At 34.3% G+C, this 20,893-nt stretch overlaps 1 protein-coding gene across 12 annotated transcripts in view; it reads left to right on the forward strand.

Annotated features, from left to right (window-relative positions):
* STAG2 (STAG2 cohesin complex component) overlaps positions 1–20,893 on the forward strand; it is a 130,670-nt gene that overhangs the window by 78,361 nt on the left and 31,416 nt on the right. For all 12 annotated transcript variants that reach the window (XM_055564022.1, XM_055564016.1, XM_055564017.1 and 9 more), the window contains 11 exons: positions 3,398–3,505; positions 4,358–4,469; positions 13,183–13,300; positions 13,718–13,821; positions 14,813–14,905; positions 15,045–15,134; positions 15,722–15,925; positions 18,126–18,196; positions 18,522–18,609; positions 18,702–18,782; positions 20,603–20,695. In XM_055564022.1, the coding sequence (XP_055419997.1) occupies positions 3,398–3,505; positions 4,358–4,469; positions 13,183–13,300; positions 13,718–13,821; positions 14,813–14,905; positions 15,045–15,134; positions 15,722–15,925; positions 18,126–18,196; positions 18,522–18,609; positions 18,702–18,782; positions 20,603–20,695 (1,162 nt within the window). The remainder of the gene's footprint in view (positions 1–3,397; positions 3,506–4,357; positions 4,470–13,182; positions 13,301–13,717; positions 13,822–14,812; positions 14,906–15,044; positions 15,135–15,721; positions 15,926–18,125; positions 18,197–18,521; positions 18,610–18,701; positions 18,783–20,602; positions 20,696–20,893) is intronic.

Below are 20,893 nucleotides of genomic sequence, written 5' to 3' on the forward strand. Positions count from 1 at the left end.
TTTTTATTTTTTTTTTTATTTTATATTGGGGTATAGCCATTTAACGAATGGTGTTGTGATAGTTTCAGGTGAACAGGGAAGGGACTCAGCCATACATATACATGTATCCTTTCTCCCCCAAACTCCCCTCCCATCCAGGCTGCCACATAACATTGAGCAGAGTTCCCTCTGCTATATAGTAGGTCTTTGTTGGTTATCTATTTTAAATACAGAAGTGTATACATGTCTATCCCGAATTGCCTGTCACAAAGGGCCTTTTAACAACATTCTAATTCTGATACTCATATGAGAAAGTCATCATGTAAGAGTAGCCAGCAAAATTCTGATAAAAACTAATGAGAGATGACTGCCCACTATGATTTTAAGTCAAAATTATAAAACAACATTGGCTTTATTATTATTATTACTAATTTTTAAAAATTGACATATAATTGATTTATTATATTGTGTTAGTTTCAGGTGTACAGCAAAGTGATTCAGTTATACATTTATGTAGTAGGTCCTTGCTGGTTTTTTGTTTTATACATATCACTGTGTATGTGTTAATCCCTAACTCCTATTTTATCTCTCCCTCTCCTCACCCTAGTAACTTTTAACTTTTGGTAGTGGTGTCTAAACAGACAGAAATGAGTGGCACAAAATAGAGTATAGAGACAAACTTAAATGTATCTAGGAACCTAGTGTAGGGTAAGGGTGGTTTTATATCAAAATAAATGATGTTATGACACTTAGCTTCTATTTGGGGGAAAATTAAATTGGATTCATATTTCATTCTTTATACAGAAGTAATTTCAGGATGGATGAAATGTCTAAATGTAAATAAATGAAATAATTAAAAGTGTTAGATGAAAACTAAGGAGAAGATTAAACATTTTAATTTTATATGTAAACTGGCAATGTCTTTCTGAGAATGGCATAAAACCTAGACATTAAAAAAATTACTGAATTTTAACTACATAAAAAACTACAAATATGTATATGCCATAATGTAAACTCAGAAAACAAATGACAGACTTGGCAGGAGATTTGCACTGTAGAAGTCACTTTCAATAAATCAGTAAAAAGAACAGAAACCCAGTAGTAAAAGAGTCAAAAGTTAGGAATCATGTCACTGACAGAAAAGAAAATAAAAAATTAAACATGCAAAAAGATGATTGGTCATACTTAGAGACATGTATATTAAAATGAGACTTTTTTAACCTACTTTTTTACAAAGATTAATGTGTTTGGTAATACACTAGTTGCATAAGGCTATGTAGAAACAAACCCATAAACTTTATTGATGGGACTGTAAATTGGGATAGCCTCTTTAGAGAAAACTGAAAGTGAAGTCTCTCAGTTGTGTCTGACTCTTTGCGTCCCCATGGACTGTAGCCTACCAGGCTCCTCCGTCCATGGAATTTTCCAGGCAAGAGTACTGGAGTGGGTTGCCATTTCCTTCTCCAGGGGATATTCCTGACACAGGGATTGCACCCAGGTCTCCCACATTGCAGGTAGACACTTTACCATCTGAGCCACCTGGGAAGCCCTGGTGAAAAAAGCTTGGTGGTATCCAAAATTTAAAATGTTCTCATTCTCTAACATAGTACTGTTTGTAATAGGATATTGGAAATATTCTAGATGATTATCAATAGAGGAAGAATTAAGTTAATATATAACAGCTAATACAAGCTCCTTATAGGGGTTATCTCATTTATTGCGGTAGTCCTGTGTGAGGAGTATGGTTGTCAACCCCATTTATATGAAATGGACTACATTGCAGTTATTACAAAGAAGTTAGCTCTACTTCCTAATTTAAATTTGTAGGTTGAGATTAACACTGTTATATATAAAATAGATAGTCCATAAGGACCTACTGTATACCACAGGGAACTTTGCTCAGTACTCGGTAATAACCTTTATGGGAAAAAGAATCTGAAAAAGAATAAATATATGTGTATGTATAACTAAATCATGTTGCTGCACACTTGAAACTAATGTAACATACATAGTAAATCAACTATATTCCAATATGAAATAAAAATTAAAAGTCAAAAAATAAAAGGTAGCTCTATATATACACTGACGTTTTCTGAGAATTCATTTAACCGGGGGGATTTTGAGCAGTCTTAACCATTGCATTTTTCTTTGGGTTTATAAAACTGTCCTGAATTAAATAAGAAAATAGTAGTACTCTACCTAATTTCTATAGCTTCTCCCCTCTTCCTCTGTAATACCATGTGGACACCTTTTTTTGTTGATTCAGCCATGTATATACCTAATAACTGAAACTTTCAGGGACATTCCTTATGGGTTAAAATTAGTGAACTACCTCAAATTTGGTGTAGTTTGATTTGATTCAATATGTGTGTGTATTTATTTATGTGTAGTTATAAAGCAGCAAAAAGCATATTAGGGGGAAAGAGGTGCCAGAGGCCAGAACTTCAAACATAGAGTCTTGGTTTGGAAAACCCAGCAAGGTTTACCCTGGGATTCTGTGGTTGATGGGCCTAATAATGACTTTGATTTACCAAGATTTGTTAGGTTTACTTTCTTCTTTTAAAGTAAGATCAATAAAACAAGCACTATATTTTAGTGAGTTTTTTTTTTAATGATAAATTGTAATTAAACATCTTTGGCACTTGAATTTTATTATTTGGAAAAATTCTTTTGCATTGTTTTATATGATGTTTAGTACATGGTGAATGAAGTATTATTCTTCATCACTGTGAGGTAACTAGGGTGTTAGTATATTTTAACGTTGTAAAATTGTATCCTTAATATTACCATGAAATACATGGAAAGTGTTTTCTTTGATTATTAACTAAGCTCCAAGGGATTCAAATGGTAAAGAATCAGCCTGCCAATGTAGGAGACAGAGGCAGGACACTCCAGTTCGATCCCTGGGTTGGGAAGATCCCCTGGAGGAGGAAATGGCAACCCACTCCAGTATTCTTGCATGGAGAGAATCCCATGGACAGAGGAACCTGGTGGGCTGCAGTCCATGAGATTTCAGAGTCGGACATGACTGAGGACACACGCGCACACTGAGCGTGCCACTACTTTATTTTCTATGTTAGTTTATATTATTTTGTCTTCATTTCCCTTTAGCACATTTGTCGCGTGGTTATTTCTCTTAGTATATATTTCTTTATGCCCGATATTCACTCTAATTTTAGGTCTGATCTTGGGTGTTCACAAAATACTCAGCTCTTTGTCAGAGGATGCTTTTACTAATAGATGATAACCAAGTAAGGTTGATTTCTTCTTGAAACAACTTCTTAATGACCTGTTCTTTAAAACACAAGTTTAGGAGTGAAAATGTACTATTTTTTAATGTATGAGTATGAATTTTTGTACCAGTAAACTTAAAATTACAGCATTGTTTTGAAAACTGCTATTGCTTATTTGTTTTCAGGAGTAGTGAAGAAGTTCTTACTGCAGAAGATTGTGAAAATGTCTATCATCTGGTTTATTCAGCTCATCGGCCAGTAGCAGTAGCAGCTGGAGAATTTCTGTACAAAAAGTAAATCTGCATTTCTGTTGTTCATTTTCTAAAGTCACTTAATGGCAGTAATTTATTGTGTTATAAAATATATATAAATATGACTTATTAATAATTTATTCAGTACAGGTCTTAAGCCTATTTTTATGTATTTTTGCATATAATAAAAGTACTTTGATAACAGTTTGATGTAAGAACCACAAGAATCCTTTAGTCTCTTCACATTTATATTTCTATTTAACACTTCAGATTAGGTAGTAGCAGTGTGAATATCTGATCACCAAAAATATTCAGCAGATATCATGTAGTGGTTTTAAAGAAAACGGAAACATATGGACTAAACTATATTTTTGTAAGATTTTATTAAAATGCTCATTTGAGGTGACACGTTTATTAAGAGTACATGATACAAAGTATTTATGCTATAATTTTTTATTCATTGTTATCCAGTGATAACTGTTTTGTTGTTTATAAGAATGACCATGATATCCATAGAAAAAGGCCACTAAGTTCAGACTTTGGGATAATTGTACAGAAAGGACAGCAGGAAAAGATATGTCATTTTTAAGGAGAAGAATATTTATATTTATGTGCATAAATGGTATAGGTTAGCTATTGTGATACTTTTGTAAAAGGAAATGATTGCATAACATGCAGTAAGATTTTCAAAAAGAAATCATTCAGAAACATTTAGAAGTACCATCAAGTGTGAAATGGAAAAGGTTTACTTGGGTATAATGTTGGACAGTACTGTACCTACCCAGCTCCAATTTATTCCTCTGTTAGTTGCTTAAAGATGGAATCCAGACAGGTTTTTAAAATTTCTTAATTAAGAAATACTTTTGTTTTAAAAGTATTTTGCATTGATCTTAGGCTCTTCAGTCGTCGAGATCCAGAGGAGGATGGAATGATGAAAAGAAGGGGACGACAGGGTCCAAATGCCAACCTTGTTAAGACATTGGTTTTTTTCTTTCTGGAAAGTGAGGTTAGTTGATGTTGTTCATTTTATACTTCCGTTCAAAACAATTCGGAGATGGGGTTAAAATGATGTAAATCTTAAAATCTTCCAAATATCACAGTAAGTGTTGGATAACATAGAGTTCTACCAATTTATGTTAGTAAGATACTCAAATAATATGATTTATATGTAATGCTAAGAGCATAAATTTTGGAGCTAGGAAGACCTGATTACCAATTTGACTTCTCTACTTCATATTTATATAACCTTGATTCGGTTACTTAACCTTTCTTAAGCCCATTTTCCTTCTAAATGTGTGGATAACAATTTCTTAGACAACAATGAGATAACCCATATAAAACTATTAGCACAGATCTAGCATTTTGTTAGTTCTCAATATTTGGTACCTGTGATGATGATTGTTGTTGTTTTCTAGTATAGAGAAATACATTTGGCTTTTGCATATTGCAGTTTTGCTAAATTCACTTTTAACGTAAGTTTTTATTAAAATTCTTAGGATTTTCTGTAATATGCAATCAAGTCATTTGCAAGTAGTGATAATTTTACTTTTTCCTTTCCTACATTCTTGCCATTAGTTTCTCCAGCCTTATTGTACTGGCTAGGACATTTAGTAGAATGTTGACTAGAAGTGGTGAGAGAGGATAGATTTGGATTGTTCCTGATCTTAAGGGAAAAGCATCCAGTATTTCAGCATTAATTATGTTGTTAGTTACAGGTGTTGTGTAGCTCCTTATTATATTGAGGATGTTTCCTCCTACCCCTTCTTTTGCTGAGAAGTCTTTTTTAAATTTTATTGAAACATAATTGATTCAGCAAAGTGAATCAGTTTATATACAGTGACACACATACATACTTTTCACATTTTTTTTTCGTTATGGTTTATCAAAGGATATTAAATATACTTCCCTGTGCTGTACTAGAATCTTCTTTTTTACCCCTCTTATATATAATGGCTTGCATCTGCTAATCCCAAGCACCAATTTCTTTTCTTCCCCACCTCTTCTCTGCCTTGGCAACCACAAGTCTATTCTCTATGTCTCTAAGTCTGTTTTTGTTTTGTAGATTTGTTTGTATCATATTTTAGATTCTACATACAAGTGATACCATGTGGTATTTGTCTTTTTCTTTCTGACTGCTTAGTATGCTAATCTCTAGGTCCATCCATGTTGTTGCAAATAGCATTATTTTATTATCTTAACAACCGAACTGCTAGGGAAGTCCCTATATCACGTCTTCCATTCATGTGTTGATGGACATTTAATTTGTTTCCATATCTTGCTAATTGAAAATAGTGCTGCTATGAACATAGGGGTGCATGCATCTTTTCAAATTATAGTTTTCTCTGGATATATGCCCAGGAGTGGGATTGCTGAATTATATGGCAACTCTGTTTTTAGTTTTTTGAGGAATCTCCATACTGTTTTCCATATTGACTGCACCAACAGTGTAGGAGGGTTCCCTTTTCTCCACATCCTTTCAGCCTTTTATTATTTGTAGACATGGCCATTCTGACCAGTGTGAGGTGGTACCTCACTGTAGTTTTGATTTGCATTTCTCAAATAATTAGCAATGATAAGCTTCTTTTCATGTGCCTATTGGCCACCTCTATGGTTTTGGAGAAATATCTGTTTAGGTCTTCTGTCCATTTTTGATTAGATTGTTTGTTTTTTTGATATTGAGTTGTATGAGTTGTTTGTATATTCTGTCAATTAAGCCCTTGTCCATCACATTGTTTGCAAATGTTTTCTCCCAGTCATTAGGTAATATTTTCATTGTGCTTATGCTTTCGTTTGCTGTGCAAAAGCTTATAAGTTTGAATAGGTTGCATTTCTTTATTTTTGTTTGTATTTCTTTGCCTTGAGAGAGTGACCTAAGAACACATTGCTATGATTTATGTCAGAGAATGTTTTCTTCTGGGAGTTTTATGTTGTCCTGTCTTATATTTAAGTCTTTAAGCCATTTTGAGTTTATTTCTGTGTGTGGTGAAGAGGGTGTGTTCTAGCTTCTTTGGTTTACTTGAGGCTGTCAAGCTTTCCCAACACCACTTGCTGAAGAGACTGTCTTTTTTCCATTGTATATTCTATTCTCATTTGTCAAAGATTGATTGTCTATAAGTGTGTGGTTGGTTTCAGTTTATTGATTTTTTTGAGAGTGTTTTCTCCATGTTCATGCAATGTGTTGGTATGTGTGTGTATTATAAAGTATAATGTCTTTGATGGGTTTTGGTATCATGGTAATGCTTGTCTCCTAAAATGTGTTGGATAGCTGTAGGGCCCTTTCACACACTGAAGAGAAATGATTTACTTACATAGTGAATTTATAAAGTGAAAGTGAAGTCACTCAGTCGTGCCCGACTTTGCGACCCCATGGACTGTAGTCTATCAGGCTCTTCCGTCCATGGGATTTTCCAGGCAAGAGTACTGGAGTCGATTGCCATTTCCTTCTCCCGGGAATCTTCCCGACCCAGGGATCGAACCCAGGTCTCCCGCATTGTAGGCAGATGCTTTTACCATCTGAGCCACCAGGGAAGTCAGTGAATTGATAAGTAATCATGTATTTTATGTTTTACATAATCATTACCACTCCCATTATGTTACAATATATTTGTAGTGTATTTTATAACTGAGAGTAGTTCACTTATGTAATACAATTGCCAACCCCCCATCTCAGTGCAGATTCAGCCAACGGGGGATTCAACCAATAGTGGATTGAAAATATTTTTTTAAAAACTCCAGAAGTTTGAAAAAGCCAAACTTGAATTTGCCATGCACTGTCAACTGTTGGAGAAGGCAGTGGCACCCCACTCCAGTACTCTTGCCTGGAAAATCCCATGGATGGAGGAGCCTGGTAGGCTGCAGTCCATGGGGTCGCGAAGAGTCAGACACGACTGAGCGACTTCACTTTCACTTTCCACTTTCATGCATTAGAGAAGGAAATGGCAACCCGCTCCAGTGTTCTTGCCTGGAGAATCCCAGGGACGGGGGAGCCTGGTGGGCTGTTGTCTGTGGGGTCACACAGAGTCGGACACGACTGAAGTGACGCAGCAGCAGCAGTCAACTATTCACATAGTATTTGCATTGTATTACATATTATAAGTTATCTAGAGTTGATTTAAAGTATATGAAAGGATGAGAGTAGGTTATGTGTAAATACTATACCATTTTATATCATTGGACTTCCTTTGTGGCTCAGCTGGTAAAGAATGCGCCTGCAATGCAGTGGACCTGGGTTTGATCCTTGGGTTGGGAAGATCCCCTGGAGAAGGGAAAGGTTACCCACTCCAGTATTCTGGCCTGGAGAATTCTGGCCTGTCCGCAAAGAGGCAGACACGACTGAGTGACTTTCACTTTCACTTCACTTTATACCATTAACCTGAGCATCCTTGGAAAATCTATGTGTGGTCTTGGAAGTAGTCCCCCTCAGATGCCAAGTTCTCTGGAACTGTATATATCATTATTTTATCAGTGGCTCAGTCACATACTTGGAAATGTAAAAGACAACAATGTTGTGAAACAGGCAACATAGAAAATAATACAATTAGCAGTTATTAGTAAGGTCGCAAGCAAGAATTTAAGTCAAGAACTTTCATTTGGTATAGCTCAGTATACCCGAGGTCATCTAACTTAGTTAAATGATTATATCCAGGTGATAATCCCCTGTTTGTACATCATGGAGCATTTAATCTTTATCTAAAGCTTGACTGCTGATACAAGCTTTAGAAACAAAATTAGAGTGTCCTTTTAACAACTTAATTAAATTTTTAGTAATATAACAACAAGGACTATCTCAGAAGTGAAGAACAAAACTAGGGTTTAATGTTCAGTGAAACATAAACATTTTTCATTGTGAGGGCATTAACCCTGCAGTCAGGGAATGCTTTATCCCATCAAATAAAAATAAGGTTTGTCAGGGAGCCAGGAAAAGCCAAGTGGCAGTCTTGGATTTCCCATAGCCCTGACTGACTGATTTACAGCTGTTGCTTACCCATTTGAAATTCCCCAATTTAGGAGTAGACTATTTGCCATGTTTTAAGGGCATTAGGATAGCAGTAGTTTGACAGGGAGGGGTTAATTTTGTAGAAGCAGAAGAAGCTTTATCTACATGTACCATAATCTTCATAGAGAATGCTTGCTTACTTTACCAAAATAACAAAAGATTTTAAAAACAAATATAAATCACTTAAAGGCACAGAAATTCACAATCTTGTCAAAAGCCATATTCTAAGCAAACTTTGTTCTCTTAACAAAGAGAGAAAACCAAATACCAGTTTGGTACCAGCTTACTGTTAATAACAAAATTTGTTTGTCTGGTTAATATTAGAAAAGTCTTTTCCATAAATTTTGAAGAAGTAGCAGTATTCTTTAAAAGGCATCGGAGTGAAACCATTGAAGGCATGTTTAAAATCTGATTGTATTGCAGTTGACAAAGCAATCTGGTCATTGGTGTGATGTGTAACACTTGAATATGATAACTAGAATTGTAATTGACAACATTTTATCAGGACATATCATATCTTTATGAATTCCACATAATTTCAGGATATCTATAGTAGTAATAGCAACCATACAGTATAACCTCAGAAGATCTATCACCCCTCCAACAGTATTTCCCATGTAATTTAACATGTCAAATTAACCCAGGTATTTTAATACCTCTCTTTGGGATTTCTCAGGGGCCCTCTGAAGCATCCTAAAGCCAGCTAGAGGTCAAAAGAACTTCATTAGAATTTAATTTTAGTAAGTTTTGCCAAAAATGTCAATAGGATTTATAACCGTTAGATAGTATATAGGTCATTGGTAAACAACCAAAGTTAGCACAAGATTAGCCAAAAGTTAAAAAAAGAGTTCAAAGGTAAACATAGAACAGATCACTCCAGAGGTAAAGAAACTTAAAATCCATTATCAAAGGCAGTTCAACATCTCAAGAAACTTGTATTATGTGCAAAACTCTTTTCTTGGGGTCCACTTTCCATAAAGCCTCTCTTTTTTTCTTAATAACTTTGTTTTTTTTAGAAACAGCCACCTGTAAGTCAGACCTACTTTCTTTTTTCTTAATAAAATGCAATTTCATTTCTCATACCTTTTTTCTTTCTTTTTTTTTTTTTTCTTTTTTAACCTAACTTATTTTCCCTAAGAGACCATGAACTGCCCTTAATATTAGCATTCTGTAGATTGGTGAACATAAGTACCAGTTTTAATTTCTAAAAGCATTTGCTTTCTTACAGACAACATCTCAGGATGGCACCAAACATATTCATTAACAGTCTAAAATCTCTTTAGTTTCTCTGTAAGAGGAAGTTAGTGTTCAGTAATTAATGTTTCAAAATTTTATTTTATTTGGAAATGAATTGAAATGAATTTTGGAAAAATTTCAATAAATGTTTATCACTTAGTTTAGCACAAGCATAGAAATTCAAGTTACCCCTATCTAGAGAAACTATTTTAGACAGCTGTTCCTTAAGTGTAATTATTCTTAATAGAGTTTATCTAAAAGCTCTTGTTCCATTTCTGTTTTTCTTTTTTTTAAAAAGTTTCTTCACTCGAGTTACTTTCCTTGTTGACAAATTTAGCTTGCATTAAACCTAGGCACGATAAAAGTATTACACAATGTTGATGACTCAGACATGTCTTAATTAGATTTACAAACAAGCATTAATACTAGATATTTAATATTGAATATGTCGCAGCTCACGTGAAGCTGAAATTCATTTAGGTTAATTTCTCTTGTAATTGTTTGATTTGTAAGCGCTTACTTTTCTTTAAGCCAGTTGAATTAGAGCTCATTTACAAATTAACCTCATATTATCCAAAAACAAAGACACACACTGAGACATAGATAAATCCAGACAGACATACAGAGGATCTCATAGTTTTCCACTTGAGATTTAAAATGTCTCCTTGACTCTTTTCTCTCTTTTCCTTTATTTATTTGTTTTTTTTTATTGGCTTGAAATTTCCATTTGCCCAAAGCTGAGGTCTCAGGCAAATTGGGCTCTGTATTTCAAGGACATGCCAAAGGTTGTGTGCCGTCCTAAATTGCTTCTGTCTTCTCAAACTCTTTGTGACGCCATGGACTGTAGCCCACCAGGGCTCCAATTGTAAGTTAAATTCCTCTGTCCAGGGGAATCCTTGAGGGCATCTTCCAAACCCAGGGATTGAACCCATGTCTCTTGCATCTCCTGTCATTAGCAGACAGATTCTTTACCACTAGTACCATCTGGAAAGCCCAGGCAAAGGTTAACTTCAAGCTTTTTTCTAGGCAGGCCTTTGTAAAAAGCTGCTGCTGCTGCTGCTAAGTTGCTTCAGTCGTGTCCGACTCTGTGAGACCCCATAGACGGCAGCCCACCAGGCTTCCCCGTCCCTGGGATTCTACAGGCAAGAACACTGGAGTGGGTTGCCATTTCCTTCTCCAATGCATCAAAGTGAAAAGTGAAAGTTAAGTCGCTCAGTTGTGTCCGACTCTAGCGACCCCATGGACTGCAACCTACCAGGCTCCTCTGTCCATAGGATTTTCTAGCAAAAGTACTGGAGTGGGGTGCCATTGCCTTCTCCATGTAAAAAGCTAGCTCTTTTTAATTGCATATGTAAGAGGAACTGGTTTTGCAGTTGCAAAGGGAAAAAAAATCATTTTAACCAGTTTTCTCCAGAGTCTAAAGAATACCATGGCCATCCTGTGCCAAAAAAGTCATCTTGCCTTTCTGTTCAGTTCAGTTGAGACCGACTCTTGCGACCCCATGGACTATAGCACGCCAGGCCTCCCTGTCCATCACCAACTCCCCGAGTTTACTCAAACTCAACTCATGTCCATTGAGTCGGTGATGCCATCCAACCATCTCATCCTCTTTCGTCCCCTTCTCTTCTTGCCCTCAATCTTTCCCAGTATCACAGTCTTTTCCAGTGAGTCAGTTCTTCACATCAGGTGGCCAAAGTATTGGAGTTTCAGCTTCAGTATCAGTCCTTCCAACGAATATTCAGAACTGATTTCCTTTAGGATGAACTGGTTGGATCTCCTTGCAGTCCAAGGAATTCTCAGAGTCTTCTCCATCACCACAGTTCAAAAGCATCAATACTTTGGCCCTCAGCTTTCTTTATAGTCCAACTCTCACATCCATACATTACCACTGGAAAAACCATAGCCTTGACCAGATGGACGTTTGTTGGCAAAGTAATGTCTCTGTTTTTTAATATGCTATCTAGGTTGGTCATAACTTTCCTTCCAAGGAGTAAGCGTCTTTTAATTTCATGGCTGCAGTCACCATCTGCAGTAATTTTGGAACCCCCAAAAATAAAGTCTGACACTGTTTCCAGTTTCCTCATCTATTTCCCATGAAGTGATGGGACCAGATGCCATGATCTTAGTTTTTTGCATGTTGAGCTTTAAGCCAACTTTTTCACTCTCCTGTTTCACTTTCATCAAGAGGCTCTTTAGTTCTTCTTCGCTTTCTGCCATAATGGTGGTGTCATCTGCATATCTGAGGTTATTGATATTTCTCCTGGCAATCTTTTGTTTCTGTAGCCATAGTTTTATAGCTAAAATATTGACCAAGTAGTGCTCAAGTTGACTCTGAACAGGGCAGGAAAAAAAATTTGCTAAAGTGCAGAAGGAGTGGAAGAAGTTGGGCTTCCCCTCCCCCCACTGATGGATAGGAAATGTTAGAAGGGGATTAGCTGATGGAGAGGGAGACAGGCAGATGGAGGGGTGTAAGGTAGCAACAGGACAAAGAAAGGAGAAAGAAAGGGGAGTGGGGGACACTGGGAGAGCCGACTTAAACAGTGATTTATTTGATCAACTAAAATATAATTTTGGCATTGTAACATGGACAGTCCTCAAAAATCACATAATTCTTTTTCCAATTATGTCTAACTTCTTGTTAGATAATTTTAAGTTAAATTCATGTACCTTAAGTTAGGGAGAGGACCATCCAGGCTTTCACCTAGCACGGCACATTCTTAACCTTTCTCAATCAGCACAAACTGCAAAATTTAAGGTTCCAATTCTCACACAGTTCAATGAATCCCATTCACTAGGTAACGAGCAATAAGGTGAATCTTCCACTCTGGGAATAAAAACTTCATCAACCTTAATCTCTTTTTTCCCTTAAAGAGTGGCATTTTGTCTCACAAATCCTGCTCACAGTGCCAATTAATGTTTTGCAGAAAGTTTATACTTTGATTTCAGGTTCAAAGGATTTGTTAACAAAATAAGTCACTCCTTATATACAAATAAATAGTACAGATATTTATGAAAGAATGACCTAGCTTACTTTCAATATACTAACATTAAAAGAAAAGAGAAATAGAGCAGAAAGTACATCACCAAATTGGGTTTTGACCAACATTCAGACTTAAATAGTGCTTAAAAGTCCTGTGTCACAGCACATCTGGAGTCCCAATTGGGAAAGGGTCCCAGGAAGTGCGTCCTCTCCGTGGGTGAGACTTCAAACGGGATGACTCTTTTGAGTCAGGTAATAACTAAATGCATGCATATAGTCTCTTCAAAAACAATTTTCATATTAATGATTATCATGAGAAATGGTAATACCTAACAGTGTTTACTTACACTTAGCAAGCTAAGGCAATTCTTCTCTTTCCTTTCTTCTCCTTGACTTTAAAAAACATTGTTGTTTGAGTTTGTGTGTGGTGCCAACAAAGCTTCCATTCTTTTGATTAAGGCTAGTATGATATTTGTCTAAGAGCACATTGTTTTTTTTAAATTTTAGTTACATGAGCATGCAGCATACCTTGTGGATAGCATGTGGGACTGTGCTACTGAGCTGCTGAAAGACTGGGAATGTATGAATAGCTTGTTGCTGGAGGAGCCACTTAGTGGAGAGGAAGGTAAGGATGTTTAATTATGGTGTTTTTGTTGTCTAGGTAATTTTGAAAACAGATTTTACTTATTCCATTTTAGCATTAAAATAGTTGATTCAAAGTCTTTGGATAATTTTGTTTTCATACACATGAATATTAGAAAGGTATAGTTCCTGTCAATATTTAAGATGTTTTATTGTATTTTTTTTTTTTTTTTGCATCTGTTCATATTTTCATTTCTCAAATTGTGGACTGGTGGTTTACAGATTTATAATGTTTAGTAAGTTTTAACTTGTTCTGATCCTTTTTGTGATACAGTAATAGGATTTTCTTTAGTACATTAGGCCAGATTCTGTCACAGGCACAAGAACTGTTATGTAATGATTATAAATGGCGTATAGAGAAAAAAAATAGGTTAACTCTTTCTGATTATTTTTTTCCCAGCTCTAACAGACAGACAAGAGAGTGCTCTGATTGAAATAATGCTTTGTACCATTAGACAAGCTGCTGAATGTCATCCTCCTGTGGGGAGAGGGACAGGAAAAAGGGTACGCCAACATATTTTCAGTGTTCTAAATTATATGTCTCTTTTTTAATATCTTTTTTTAAGTTCTTATTTGTAGGTATATAATCAAATTTTTGAATCTTAAATTTTATTTTTTAGGTGATCTTTGCTTATAAATATGTTAGAAGTAAATTTTAAAGCATTAGCAGTTTGGGAAGTCTGCATTCCTTCTGTAAGATTCTTTGTTAGTTTACTACAGTGATTGTTAGTCCCTGTAAAGATTGCTTGCTGTGCATCATTTTAGAATGGTATATTTGTCTGTTGTGATTTATTTACAGATTTACTTTCTTTTAATAAAAGTAAGAGCATCATTCATTAAAATGGGGGAAATTTCTGTTTCCTGGGACTAAATTTTAATGCATTATTTCAAAGTTCACATGTATTGTAGACCAACAGTTGCACAGGCTTTCAAACTTTGTGAAGCACAAAAATAATTTTTATATTGTGACCTAGTACACATATGTATATGTGTTTTTGTATGTAACTGAAGCAGTTATGTAAGTTACAATATTGCAACTTACATGATGCATTCAATTCTCTTTTTTTTTTTTTTTTTCAATTCTCTTTTTTGTTGTTGTTGTTCTTCTTCTTTAATTGCTAGTAGTTAATTATATTGAATTCATAACCCATGGATCATGGCACAACTTACAGTTGACTGAAATCCTACTCACTTCCATGACTATATAAACTAATAAACTGTATTTCCTAGCTGCTTTTCTTTTCATCCAAAGTTAGGGTAGGTTAGTCTAATTTGGTATTGATTTTGTCTCTAGAACTATTCAAAGTTTTTAAAAAAAATAATGTGCAGGCTATTCTCTTTGTTTCTTCTGGGTTTCAAGTTTTATAGTAGAAATTTTTGTATCCGTCATTTAAAATGTCATTTTATTACTTACTTTGAATATTTAAACTTGAGCACCTAACAGTGTTAATGGGATTATTAATAAATACTTGGAAACTTTGTTGTGTTTCCTTAGGTGCTTACAGCAAAGGAGAAGAAGACCCAGTTGGATGACAGGACAAAAATCACTGAACTTTTTGCTGTGGCCCTTCCTCAGTTATTAGCTAAGGTAAGTTTGTGTCGGTATCAAGATTGTTGTTAAGAAATTACAGGTTTTGTTTGGAAATGCCATACAGAATTTTCTACTTATCATAATATTTCCTTACCATAATTGTGATGTTTTTGACATGATTTTTTTTGTTTCAAAGTACTCTATAGATGCTGAAAAGGTGACTAACTTGTTGCAGTTGCCACAGTACTTTGATTTGGAAATATATACCACTGGACGATTAGAAAAGGTAGGGTGTTTCAGTATATAATAAACCTTGAAGAAAAATTGTTAATATAGTTCATCCCACCATATTGCTTATTTATATTTTTTGAAATATGTTTTTATAGCATTTAATATAAAGGAAGCCTATATATTGTATGCCTTATATATTTTAGATAAGTTGGATTTAGAGAATGGCACTAATGAGGTTTCCCTTTGATTCATGTTGATAGCAATACCCTCCTTCCTAGACATTATGTTACTATGTCACTGACCATTTATGGAGATTGGAGGTGGGTAACTGGATAAGAACAATTGCAAAATGAAACAGCTAACATTCATTGAATGCATTTAATATGTTCCAGGAACATATATATTTATATGTATTAACATCTTACCAAAGGCCTGTGAGACAGATAATATTATTCCTGTTGAAGTAGGGGAAATAAGTTTGCGTGGATTAGTGCATTTTTTTACTTGACTAGAAAAACTTAAAATGTGTGTGCTACTGTTGTAAAGTTACTGTATTTGAAGCTTTTCATCCCAGTTGTGCAGTCATTTTATGCCTGTCATCATACATGCCTTAGTTTTAATGAAGAAACTTTGATTTTGCAGCATTTGGATGCCTTATTACGACAGATCCGGAATATTGTAGAGAAGCACACAGATACAGATGTTTTGGAAGCATGTTCTAAAACTTACCATGCACTCTGTAATGAAGAGTTCACAATTTTCAACAGAGTAGATATTTCAAGAAGTCAACTGATAGATGAGTTGGCAGATAAATTTAACCGGCTTCTTGAAGATTTTCTGCAAGAGGTATGTACTACAAGTATTCTGTCAGTTGTCCCCCACTGTGGCCCCACCCACCCCTACCCTCTCCATAACCAGGTCAGTCACAGTCTTGGTGATAGTCCTTAGTAGTATGTTGAAAAGACATTCAGACTTTCTGTTCTATGATTTTGTTTTTTCTCCACCAAGAGAGGGAGGTGGCAAGAATCTGTAACTTAAGAGATGGTGAAAGCAAAATTAACACCTTTCCCTTTTTTTTAATTTAAAGAAATGATCTGGAAAGTTTCCAGGGTTTAGTTTAACCAGGAGGCTGTTAGGGAATAGGGAACAGAAAAGTTGAGCAAGATTGTTTCCATGTAACTTCAAAAATTGGGTTATTTCTTAATGGTTTGGAAGTTGATTTATTTATGATCTTTGATATTATAAAGCCTTGATAAATTACAGCAGCTGTTCATTTTGGTGTTTCATTGTTCAGTTCTATTTCCAAAGAGGCTTAAGCACAATATTCAAATACACTTGTATTTATATTGTGGTTTTTATCTTTTCTGGAAAGATATACTCAACAGTTTAGTTGATTTGCATAAAGTAAAAACTCATGATTCTCAGATTATTGCATTTAGGTTTTTCCACATCACTTTTGTCATAAATGCTGCGAAAATGATACGGACTATTGTAATGTCCAGTTATTTTGTTTAACAATTAGTTCTTAAACTTTCTTATTTCTCTGTGTAACATTTTATACTTACTAAGTTTTGCTTAATTGGAAGTTTGTGTAAATATTTTGATGTACAATGATTACATTTTCAGTTAAAAATTTTAATGACTACCCTTGGCTGGATATGATTCTTTTTTTTAAAAAAAAAAAAAAGGTTTACATTGGAATGTAGCCAATTAACAATGATGTGTTAGTTTTAGGTGGACAACAAAGAAACTTAGGCATACATATACATGTATTCATTCTCCCTCTAAACTCCTCTCCCATCCATGCTGCCACATAACATTGAGCAGATTTCCATGTGCTATCCAGTAGAACCTGTACAGTTAGCCATTTTAAATATAGCAGTGTGTACCTGTCCATCCCAAACTCCCTACCTAGCCTTTCCCTCCATCCTTCTCCCACCTGGTCTGTTTCTGTTTTGTAAGTAAGTTCATTTGTATCATTTCTTTTAAGATTCTGCACATAAGGGATGTCATGTATTTCTCCTTCTCTCTCTGACTTACTTTACTCAGCATGACAATATCTAGGTCCATCCATGTTGCTGTAAATGGCATTACTTCATTCTTTTTAATGGCTGAGTAATATTCCATTGTATATATGTACCACATCTTCTTTATCCATTCCTCTGTCTGATGGACATTCAGGTTGCTTCTGTGTCTTGACTACTGTTAACAGTGCTGCAACGAACACTGGGGTGCATATATCCTTTCAGACCGTGTTTTTCTCTGGGTACCTTCCAAGGAGTGGGATTGCTGGATCATATGATAGCTCTACTTTTAGTTTTTTTAGGAACCTTCTTACTGTTCTCCATGGTGGCTATACCAGGTTTCATCCCACAAAGAGTTCCCACAAAGATTCCCTTCTCCACACCCTCTTCAGCATTTATTGTTTATAGATTTTTTATTGGTAGCCATTTTGACTGAGGTGAAGTGATACCTCATTATAGTTTTGATTTGTGTTCCTCTTAATAATTAACAATGTTGAAAGTCTTTTCATGTGCCTCTTGGCCATCTGTATGTCTTCTTTGGAGAAATGTCTATTTAGTTCTTCTGCCTGTTTTTTGATTCAGTTGTTTGTTTTGATGATGTTAAACATCATGAGCTGTTTGTAATTTTGGAGACTAACTCCTTGTTGATCACATTATTTGCAAATATTTTCTCCAGTCTGTGGGTGGTGTTTTGTTTATTGTTTTCTTTTTTTTTTTTGTTTGAACCATCTTTATTTGAATTCAATTTTCTACCAAGTTTGTGACTGACACAACATTCATATATAATCAACATATAAAGGTAAAGAATACATGAACAGTGCTACGCAAAAGCTTTTGAGTTTAAATAGGTCTTCTTTGTTTATTTTTGTTTTTATTTTCATTATTCTGGGAGATGGGTCGAAAAAGATATTACTGTGATCGTTTATGTTATTCTTTCTTTTTTGGTATCATAAATGTAATAGCTTAAGATTTTTCACTTTTGTAATTATTAATGTTTAATATGGTATAATTAACATTTATAGGGCGAAGAACCTGATGAAGATGATGCATATCAGGTATTGTCAACATTGAAGCGAATCACTGCTTTTCATAAGTAAGTTGAATCTTAAAGTTTCTGATTTTTTAAAACTATCAAAATCAGAACCAACTTGCATGTTTTGGGATTATAATAATGTCATAATTTTTGCTGGGTTTCTTGTGCTTTTGGGAAAAAAGTGTTTGGAGTCATACTTTGAATATAAGAAACAAAAAAAAAATTCAACTAATACACTTTTTTAAAGTACACATTTTTTTGTTCTTTTGGGTACATGTTAGGAAGTTTACTGTGTTTTACTTTAACAGTATTCTGTTAGCAGTCAAGTCCAGAACAGATGTGATTAAGCTTAAATTTTTAATATAACCTAATTCTTTTTTTACAGTGCCCATGATCTTTCAAAGTGGGATTTGTTTGCTTGTAATTACAAACTATTGAAAACCGGAATTGAAAATGGAGACATGCCTGAACAGGTTTTTATTTATTTACAAGTTATATATTTCACTTTGAGAATGAAGATATGTGATTTTTAAAATGTAATTGTGTTCTTTTTGTTCCTTTATAGATTGTTATTCACGCATTGCAGTGTACTCACTATGTAATCCTTTGGCAGCTTGCAAAGATAACTGAAAGCAGCTCTACAAAGGTTTGTGGTGCTTCAGTGGCGTCTTTAGTAAATATTACTCAGTTTTCAGCAAACTTAAACATAAGACCGATTATTTCAGTAAAGTCTTGCTTATCTTCTATTTAGGCATGTATACTTTTAAAAATAATTATTTGTAGTTTGATATACATTCCGTGAAAGAACATTTAACATTTGTTTAGAGAATGGTTTTAAAATAAAAAGTCACATTTGTAGGTGGCATAATTTATGGATTTCCACATCATTCTCAAAAGTTCTGGATGCATGAAGAACTGATTTTGTAAATCATGACCAAGAACCTTCAAAACATACAGATACAGCTATTGGGTTCCATAAGTTAATTATTACAAGCTACCTGTCCCTAGATCTTATACCTTGGTATTGTTTGGGGATCATCTTATTCATACTCAGATCTCTCTACTGATGTTCCAAATTCATAAAAAATCACTTTGTGGTTGAGTGCAGTGTGCTTAGCTACTAGGTCATAGAACTTTCAACATTTTATCCATAATTGTAATCATTGAAGTGTTTAGTAATTGAACTAAATAGTACTTCTTCATTTGTAAATTAGAAACTTAAACATCGTACTTGTTGCAGTAGATGTTGCCTTAAATATTATTTGAGCACATTTTTATAAACATTAGGTGATTTCTGTAAGATGTAGAATTAGTTGTTTGTAGTTATTTTCCTCAAGAATGAATCCTCTCGATAAGTTTGTTTTACATAAAATCACAGAATAACTTTAGAATTTTTTGAGCTTTTTAAGTACATGATGCTGTTATATCTACAGATGGATATTTGCCTCTTGCAAAAAACAATATAGTACTGTTAAAATAGTGTACTTTTTGTCAGACCCTCAAAAACTTTATTTAATTCAATATCAAACTTGTAGTAGGTCCAGTGACTATGTATTAGCAGATATGATTGCTCACCTAAATCAAAAGCATTGAGTTAAAAATTAACATGGGAAAAAGATAATACGTTTAGGAGAGGGGGGCAAAAAGGGTAAAAATGAAGGTTATTATATGCAAAACTATTATGCTGAACTTGGTTGAGTTTTCTTTACCAAAGCGATCTCCAAGTTAAATCTGTTATTTTAACTTGTCTATTACATACACTGAATGTGTACTGATATTCTGTCGTTTGGCATTCAGTATCAGGAGATGGGCAAAGGTAATGCCTCAAATAAAGTAGTGTGGATGATCTTTATAGAGTATTTTTCTATTTTAAATTAATTTGTAAATATCTATAAAAAGAAAAAAGTTTATTTAAAAAAATCTAGAAAAAGATTCATCCTTTTAGTGTAGGTTTACTAGAGACTTATATTGTTCTTGTTTTCCTTAAATGGAGTAATACCATGAAACTAATTTTTGTTAGGCCTCTCTCTGTTTTTAAAAGCACAATCAGTATCCTACAAATGAAAGATACTGTCCCCTTTTTTAAAATCATTTAATTTATTCCATTCATCACTTGGCCAGCCATCAAATTACAAAGCAAGGATGGAGTGTAAATCCTGTTAAACATTCTGAAGCAGTGGATTTATATGGATAGCCATATATAGTCATATATGGTTTTTCTCATTCTAAAGATCATTTAGGATTTTATCTGTTAATGTACTTGGTATTTTTAACGTGCAATTTGTTGAGATTTTAAAAGTGGTTTTTGTTTTCCTTTTTGATAAATGCTAAGGAAGAATTTAAATCTAATGTAAAAAGTTAGCACAATTAAGTATGTGATGATCTTTATGTAATTTAAAATATCTTAAATACCGAATGAGTTTTTAATACAGTATTTTAAAATGTTATTGTTAAATTTTTTTCAAGGAGGACTTGTTGCGTTTAAAGAAACAGATGAGGGTATTCTGTCAAATATGTCAGCATTACCTGACCAATGTGAATACTACTGTTAAAGAACAGGTTAGTAACTACTATAGATAGCAATCTTTTGTAAGCAACCCTGAACAAATATTTGAACTAATATAGAAAATTTAAGTAATACTAAAATTGGGCAAACTAGAAGTATCTTGTATTTGTCTGTGTATATCCCATGCTCAAAAATGGATTAAGTAATATTAAGTCCATTTGGAGCATTATCGATTAGTCTCATATTGCAGT

The sequence above is a fragment of the Bubalus kerabau genome, chromosome X, assembly GCF_029407905.1.
Source record: "Bubalus kerabau isolate K-KA32 ecotype Philippines breed swamp buffalo chromosome X, PCC_UOA_SB_1v2, whole genome shotgun sequence".
In the NCBI taxonomy this organism is placed as follows: Eukaryota; Metazoa; Chordata; class Mammalia; order Artiodactyla; family Bovidae; genus Bubalus; species Bubalus kerabau.